Raw genomic sequence first — 8,975 nt, 5'->3', positions numbered from 1 at the left:
TTCTTGTAGAGGTAAATTTGATGCCTTCACACACACACACACAAAAAAAAAAAAATAATAATAATAATAATAATAATAATAAATAAATAAATAAATAAATAAACAGAAGTAACATGTTAAACAGATCAAGCGTTACATCTGTGGTGTCTCTTTCGGGGGAGCGATATGCCATTTCAAAATTAGGAATGTGAGATTCAGTGGTCATTGGAAGGATAGCCATACGAGGCAAATCCTGTCAGGTTATAAAAATGTCAGACTTGATTAAGGGTTTGTAAATATTACATGTACGGAAATGTAGTGTAAAGTTGCAGCAGGAGAGGATGAGTGAAGTTATAGGAAACAGGAGGAGGAGGGAGAAATATCACCACATCTTAGGATGATATCAAGGGCATGGAATGTCTAAAAAAAACACCTTACAGTGGAGGGTCAAGGGACATGATAAACATTTCCCACCTGCGTAGCATTGAAAGGTCTTTTTATATTCATGCATGTTACAAGCAAATTAAATTATTTTTTTTAAATGTGTGCATGAAATTCCTACCATCTCTCCTGACTTTTAGAGTAAAGAATTTAAGTGACCCACTTTAAGAGTGTTCTGGACTGGGTTCATTTTATAAGTAATTAGTGTTTATTTCGTCCTCCAGCCACTAGGTGGTGTCATTTCTGGACTGGGTTCATTTTATAAGTAATTAGTGTTTATTTCGTCCTCCAGCCACTAGGTGGTGTTATTTCTTTTGAGCATTGGTGGTTATGTGACCCTTTTTAGGAAGTCTTTTGCTGAGTCAGACCAGTATTGGCATGGCATTGTGAGCAGCAGCATGTTAATTTGTCTCCTCTTGAAATCACTTTAGAAGCATCGTTTGTAAGTATTTTTGGAGTGTATAATGTGTATATTTCTGTATGTTTGTAGCATTATCTAAGTATTTACATATATACACTAATAATATGCTAATTGTGTATTTTATTTTCTTTATTGTAGTTTTACACCTTATTACATGCAGTCAGTTGAATAAATTGGATAAATTTGAACAGCGTGTGATGGGAGTCATCTGTCTGTCTAAATGAAGAAGGGGAACTCTTTATTGAGGGCAGAACAGTAAAAAAACGCACTCCAGTGATTTCTACTGCAGTGAGGAAGATATCCAGCCTGTTCACATATCGGTTTCAAGATGTCATCACCGGCAGGAAAGACATTTGAAACAAGGTCAGAGTGCTCACACTCATCAAGGACATCTAAGTCATCGAGGCACTCAGTTTGATTTGCAGCTAGCTTGGCTGCATTGGAGGCACGTGCTAAGGCTGAAGCTGCACGTAACAGAGCATCTTATACACAAAGGGAGATCGATCTTAAAGTAGAGAAGACACGTCTCGAAGCCACATTGGAGGCCATACAGCAGGAGAAAGAGGCTGAGGCCGCTTGTGCTGAAGCGAATGTATTGGAATCAGCAGTAGATTCGGCAGCTATGGAAGAGCTTGCCCGGTCTCACCAAGGCTCATCATATCATTCAGTTGAGAGAACAAACAGATATGTTCAAGAACAGTATGCCTATGTGAAAGCTGAGGAGCCAACATATGATCCGGAACAGGAGAAAATGGCCGATTTCACACCTTCAGCAGCTGTTCGCCTCAAGACAGCTGATGATTCTAATCTGCATAATGAGCCACCTAGTCAATGTGAAATGCAACATTTGTCTACGAAAACCACAATTTCTGCTGCAACAGCTGCTAATGCAAAGCAGACGCCGGTAAAATTTACATTGAAAGGAGAAGATGCATTTCATGCACCACAGCCAGCATCTGAAGCGAGGAGGCCATGGACATCCAGACACGATTTAGCGTACGACAACTGTTCTCGTGTAGGAGAATGCAGTTCAAACGCATCGGTCCTCGGAAAGTTCCTAGCCCGCCGTAAACTGCTTACAGCTGGACTCACCAAGTTCGACGACAAGCCTGAAAACTACTGGGCTTGGAGATCTGCTTTCTCTAACGCCACTGAAGACCTGGGTTTGAATCCTAGTGAGGAACTCGATCTGCTAATTAAGTGGCTCGGACCAGAGTCTGCTGTGCATGCGAGGAGAGTGAGGTCTGTTCGCATCAACCACCCTGGTGAGGCCCTCAGCATGGTCTGGCAGAGATTAGAGGAGGTTTATGGATCGCCAGAGGCCATGGAGACAGCCCTCTTTGGCAAGCTTGAACGTTTCCCCAAGGTCTTAAATAAAGAACCAAAGCGGCTGTGGGAGCTGGGTGACCTCCTCTTGGAAATCGAGGCAGCTAAAGAGGATGGATACCTGCCTGGTCTGAGGTACCTGGACACGGCGCGAGGCATTAACCCGATCTTGGAGAAACTGCCGTTCAACTTGCAGGAGAAATGGATGGTGCATGGTACGAAGTATAAAGAGAGGCATAACACCAACTTCCCACCCTTCTCCGTGTTCGCCGACTTCATTCGTGCAGAAGCAAAGATGAGGAACGACCCGAGCTTTGCTGCTACAGCCCACAGCAATATACCACCTAAAGGGGAGAAATTCTCGTCGAAATCAGTTAAAACCGCTATAGCTGTGTATAAAACGGAGGTGGATAATTCTGCCAAGGGGAATGAGACCAAGGGCTCAGACAATATAAAGAACCAGTGCCCTATACATAAAAGGCCACACCCCCTACCAAAGTGCAGAGCCTTTAGAGCAAAACTACTGGATGAGCGTAAGGCCTTCCTTAAGGAGAATGGCATATGCTTCCGTTGTTGTTCCTCAACCTTCCACCAAGCTAAGGACTGCAAGGCTATCATTCAGTGCTCAGAATGCAACAGTGATAAGCACATTGCAGCCCTTCATGCCGGTCCTGCACCATGGTCGACAAAGCCAGCTAGCGGCCCTTTAGAAGAGCATGGCGGGGAGGGAGAGGAATCCACTTCTGCTTCAGTGACCACCTCTCTTTGCACGGAGGTCTGTGGAGACAGTACAATTACCAAGTCATGTTCCAAAATCTGTCTGGTTGATGTATATCCTAAAGACCAACCTGAGAAGAAGGCAAGAGCATACGCAATCCTAGATGACCAGAGTAATAGGTCGCTAGCGAGGTCATCCTTCTTTGAGATGTTTGACATAGCTGACAACACTTCTCCCTACACACTCAAGACTTGTGCGGGTGTGTCAGAGGCAGCAGGCCGCAGAGCAAGGGGGTTTGTTGCGCAGATAACTGATGGGAAATCCAGTCTAGCTCTGCCTACACTCATCGAGTGTGACCAACTTCCTGATCATCGGGCAGAGATTCCCACGCCAGCTGCTGTGAAGTACCATCCGCACCTGAAGTCACTTACCTCTAAGATACCTCCTCTTGACCCTAAGGCTGAGATCTTATTTCTTCTAGGAAGAGACATTATTCAGGCACACAAGGTCCTTGAACAGCGAAATGGCCCTCCGAACGCTCCCTTCACCCAACGGTTAGCCCTTGGTTGGGTGATCGTAGGGGATGTGTGCATGAACGGTGCACACGTGCCCTCTCCTGTCAATACCTACAGGACATACGTACTTGACAACGGTCGTCCAAGTTTTATGTGTCCCTGTCTCAATAAAATTGAAATCAAAGAGAAGCTCAACCACACTTGCCAGTCCCAGTATCCATCAATCTCAGAACAGCTGTCCTTGTCAAGTGACAAAATGCGACTCATGGGGGAGTCCATCTTCTGCCACACAAAGGACGATGAAAAGACAGCTCCATCCATGGAAGATCTTGCCTTCTTGAAGATTATGGAGAAGGAACTGATACAGGGTGATGACAATAGCTGGCAGGCTCCACTACCTTTCCGCAGTCCACGGCAGTGTCTCCCTAACAACCGTGAACAGGCGAGGACTCGTCTCGCCACAGTCACCAAGACGCTCAGGAAACACCCAGAGAGGAGAGAACATTTTACTGCGTTCATGAGCAAGCTCTTCGAGAATGGACATGCTGAAGTGGCACCACCTTTACCACCAGATCAGGAGTGTTGGTATCTACCTTTCTTTGGTGTATATCATCCTCAGAAGCCTGGACAGGTGAGGGTGGTATTTGACTCCAGCGCGCAACATCAAGGGGTGTCCCTTAATGATGTCCTCCTCACAGGCCCAAACATGAACAACAGTTTGCTCGGGGTACTGCTGCGGTTTAGGAGGGAGCCAGTGGCGGTGACAACTGACATTCAGCAGATGTTCCACTGCTTTGTCGTACGTGAGGACCATCGGAACTTTCTGCGCTTCCTTTGGCATCGCAATAACGACCTGGATGACGACGTCATTGAGTACAGGATGTGCGTGCACGTCTTTGGAAATAGCCCATCACCATCTGTGGCCACATACGGGCTCCGAAGAGCTGCTGCAGAGGGAGAGAAGGAGTACGGTATAGAGGCAAGGCTGTTCGTTGAAAGGAATTTTTATGTAGACGATGGCCTTTTGTCTGTTCCTTCGGAGGAGGAAGCCATTACTCTTCTTCATGACACTCAAGACATGTTGGCTCTCTCCAACCTCCGGCTTCACAAGATCTTGTCAAACAGGGTGGCTGTGATGAGAGCCTTCCCTCCTGACGATCTGGCTAAGGGGATGAAAGATCTGGATCTCAGCACAGATCCCCCTCCCATGCAAAGGAGTTTAGGAGTGAGTTGGGACATTTCAGAAGATGTATTTACATTCCAAGTTGCTGAGGCAGAGAAGCCTTACACAAGACGTGGGGTCCTGTCAACTGTAAACAGTTTGTTCGACCCATTTGGCTTCGCTGCCCCTGTAAGCATTCAAGGAAGGTCCATCCTGAGGGAGCGCACCACAGAGTCATGTGACTGGGATGACCCTCTCCCTGAGGAAAGGTACAGAGAATGGAAGCTGTGGAGGGATTCTCTGCAGGAGCTTCAACAGCTCAAGATCCCACGCCAATATACATCCATGTCTCTAAGTCAAGCAAGCAGTAAGGAGCTGTGTGTATTCTGTGATGCTTCCACAACGGCCATAGCTGCTGTTGCCTACGTGAGGACAATCGATGCAAGTGGCAGTGTGGAGGTTGGTTTCGTCTTAGGCAAGGCTTGCTCCACGTCCAGCAACGACGGTTCCAAGGCTCGAGCTGTGTGCTGCGGTCCTGGCTGTAGAGATAGCAGACATGATTGTGGATGAGATAGATGCCATCTTTGACACCATGACCTTCTACTCAGACAGTAAGGTTGTCTTAGGCTACATCCACAATGAGTCCAGACGATTTTACGTCTATGTGAGCAACAGGGTGCAGCGCATTAGGAGGTCAACAAGCCCTAAGCAATGGAAGTACGTGCCCTCCGGCCAGAACCTGGCTGACCATGGCTCACGATCAGTCTCAGCAGGCAGCCTGACAAAACACCACATGGCTGAGCGGACCACCCTTTCTGTTGATGTCAACTGACATGGAACCTGCGCCTAGTTTTTTCAACTTGGTGGATCCTGGCTCTGACTCCGACGTCCGCCCACATGTCACTTGTAATCTCAACATGGTTATCAGTGACAAGCTTGATCCTATGCATTTTGAGAGGTTTTCCAGCTGGCGGTCACTTAATCGGGCAGTAGCTAGGCTTGTACACATTGCCCACTCCTTCACGCAGGGGAACAGCTGCAAGGGTTGGCACATCCATGAACAGCCCTGTCCTACAGAAGATTTGGAGAGAGCAAGAAACGTCATAATACGGGCTGTCCAAGAAGATGCCTTCGTGGAGACATTAGAATGCATCCGGGGAGGGATTCTTAAACAAAGTCCACTCTTCAGCCTATGTCCTTACCTGGATAGTGCTGGAATTCTCAGGATTGGTGGATGCCTGTCCAAGGCAAAACTGGATGGAGAAGAGATTAGCCCTGTGATCCTGCCTGGACAGGGTCATGTCACAACGTTGCTCATCTGGCACTATCACGAGCTAGTCCAGCACCAAGGGCGTCACCTCACTGAGGGCGCTTTGAGAGCAGCAGGCCTGTGGATTATTGGGGGGAAACGGCGCATCAGCAGTGTCCTTCATCACTGCGTCACATGCAGAAAACTACGAGGAAAACTGGAGGTCCAGAAGATGGCTGACTTGCCTGTGGACCGCCTCAGCGCAGATCCTCCTTTCTCATTCGTGGGGGTGGATGTCTTTGGACCATGGATGGTCGTAGCACGACGGACTAGAGGAGGACTGGCCAGCAGCAAACGATGGGCAGTGCTTTTTACGTGTATGACCACCAGAGCCATACACACAGAAGTACTAGAGTCGATGGACTCCTCGAGTTTCGTCAACACCTTACGACGGTTTTTCTCAGTCAGGGGACCAGCCAAACAGATCAGGAGTGATTGCGGCACCAACTTTGTCGGGGCTTGTAAGGAGTTGCAAATGGAGTCTGTAAGCAGTGACAAGAAGGTGCAAGGATTTCTCAGTGACAGTGGGTGTAAGTGGGTCTTTAACCCTCCACACTCGTCACATATGGGGGGCAGTTGGGAGCGGCTAATTGGACTGATAAGGCGAATTCTGGACGCGATGTTGTTGAAAGTTGGTCCAGCAAAGCTCACACATGAAGTCCTGATAACATTTATGGCTGAGGTCTCAGCTATCTTGAACGCCCGTCCGCTTGTACCTGTGTCCACAGACCCCGACTCCCCATTCATCCTGACACCAGCAACACTTCTTACACAGAAGGTCAGTGCCCTTCCTCCTCCTACGGGTGAATTTGATGAGAAGGACCTCTACGGCAAGCAGTGGAGGCAGGTCCAAAGCCTCGCCAACACTTTTTGGCATCGGTGGAGGACTGAATACCTCCCCACCCTACAGAGGCGGAGGAAATGGGTAAGAGAAAAACGAAATCTGAAGGAAGGGGATATCGTCCTACTGAAAAACGACCAGGTGCAGAGAAACGACTGGCCAGTGGGCCTCATCGCCAAGATCTTCCCAAGTGCAGACGGGAGGGTGAGGAAGGTGGAGGTCAAGACTACCAAGGATGGTTCGAGCAAGACCTTTCTGCGGCCTGTCTCAGAGGTCATCCTACTCCTCTCCCCAGAGACTGATTAGACTTGATAGTTTGTAATTTCCCATGTTAAAGGTGGCATCTTTTTAGATACCAGGCGGGGAGTGTTCTGGACTGGGTTCATTTTATAAGTAATTAGTGTTTATTTTGTCCTCCAGCCACTAGGTGGTGTCATTTCTGGACTGGGTTCATTTTATAAGTAATTAGTGTTTATTTCGTCCTCCAGCCACTAGGTGGTGTTATTTCTTTTGAGCATTGGTGGTTATGTGACCCTTTTTAGGAAGTCTTTTGCTGAGTCAGACCAGTATTGGCATGGCATTGTGAGCAGCAGCATGTTAATTTGTCTCCTCTTGAAATCACTTTAGAAGCATCGTTTGTAAGTATTTTTGGAGTGTATAATGTGTATATTTCTGTATGTTTGTAGCATTATCTAAGTATTTACATATATACACTAATAATATGCTAATTGTGTATTTTATTTTCTTTATTGTAGTTTTACACCTTATTACATGCAGTCAGTTGAATAAATTGGATAAATTTGAACAGCGTGTGATGGGAGTCATCTGTCTGTCTAAATGAAGAAGGGGAACTCTTTATTGAGGGCAGAACAAAGAGCATCACATGAAAAAGTCAAGGGTCCAATAAACAGAGATTTGAAGAAGTGCCTGTGTTCTACCTGTGTTGGGTATTTCTCGATTGTTCTCAATTTTTCCTTTTAAACAGTGTAAAGGAGATTTAAAGTTGTTTTTTTTTAATAAAATTGTCTTTGTAGATTTTTTAAAAAGGGGCTCTCGAGTGGGGCAACAGAAAAGCATTCCTCCCATCATCCCAGGTCGTTAGTTTGAAACTTCATGATGCCACAGCTTTCCATGGTCTGGAGCCCAAGAGACCAACATTATCCTATGCTCTCAGGGAGGAAGGGGTGACATTCTTTCACTCCCCTGTCAATTACAGTGACACTAGCCAATCAGGGGTGTCTGTGAGCTCGTGCATACAGAAGTGGGTGGATAGTGATTTCCTCTGAGTGCGTTACACCACCCATTAATGCTGCATAAAGATTAGGTGCCTTGGAGGAAGCCTTCACCCTCCCTGGATAGTAGCTGTCAAGTGATGGGGAGACCTGTCTGCTGGGTGGGAATTGGCCACATCTAAATTTATTAGAGGTGTAAGCAATTAGGAATACATTAGACTGAACTGATAAAGCATCCTAAAAGAATACAGGGAGTGCAGAATTATTAGGCAAGTTGTATTTTTGAGGATTAGTTTTATTATTGAAAAACAACTATGTTCTTGATGAACCCAAAAGACTCATAAATATCAAAGCTGAGTATTTTTGGAAGTTGGAGTAGGGCTTTCTTAGTTTTAGCTATCTTAGGAGGATATCTGTGTGTGCAGGTGACTATAACTGTGCATAATTATTAGGCAACTTAACAAAAAACAAACATGTACCCATTTCACTCATTTATTTTCACCAGGGAAACCAATATAACAACTCAACATTCACTAATATACATTGCTGGCATTCAAAAACAAAAAAAAAAAAAACAAATCAGTGACTAATATAGCCGCCTTTCTTTACAAGGACACTCAAAAGCCTGCCATCCATGGATTCGGTCAGTGTTTTGATCTGTTTGCGATCAACATTGCGTGCAGCAGCAACCACAGCCTCCCAGACACTGTTCAGAGATGTGTACTGTTTCCCCTCCTTGTAGATCTCACATTTGATGAGGGACCACAGGTTTTCTATGGGGTTCAGATCAGGTGAACAAGGAGGCCACGTCATTAATCTTTCTTCCTTTAGACCCTTTCTGGCCAGCCATGCTGTGGAGTACTTGGATGCGTGTGATGGAGCATTGTCCTGCATGAAAATCATGTTTTTCTTGAAGGATGCTGACTTCTTCCTGTACCACTGCTTGAAGAAGGTGTCTTCCAAAAACTGACAATAGGACTGGGAGTTGAGCTTGACGCCATCCTCAACCCGAAAAGGTCCCACAAGCTCAT

The 8,975-nt window shown here is 46.2% G+C and overlaps 1 protein-coding gene across 1 annotated transcript; it reads left to right on the top strand.

Moving 5' to 3' along the window:
* Nucleotides 1-660: 660 nt before the first annotated feature.
* LOC132896416 (uncharacterized) lies at nt 661-7,635 on the top strand. Its single transcript, XM_060937232.1, has 3 exons — nt 661-862; nt 980-7,350; nt 7,468-7,635. Exon 2 carries the CDS (start codon nt 1,464-1,466, stop codon nt 5,130-5,132), a length of 3,669 nt encoding a protein of 1,222 aa, XP_060793215.1. The 5' UTR covers nt 661-862; nt 980-1,463; the 3' UTR covers nt 5,133-7,350; nt 7,468-7,635.
* The last annotated feature ends 1,340 nt before the right edge of the window (nt 7,636-8,975 follow it).

The sequence above is a fragment of the Neoarius graeffei genome, chromosome 13, assembly GCF_027579695.1.
Source record: "Neoarius graeffei isolate fNeoGra1 chromosome 13, fNeoGra1.pri, whole genome shotgun sequence".
Taxonomy (NCBI): domain Eukaryota; kingdom Metazoa; phylum Chordata; class Actinopteri; order Siluriformes; family Ariidae; genus Neoarius; species Neoarius graeffei.
The sequence above is the reverse complement of the archived record's forward strand: the minus strand, read 5'-3'. Positions and strand labels throughout refer to the sequence as shown.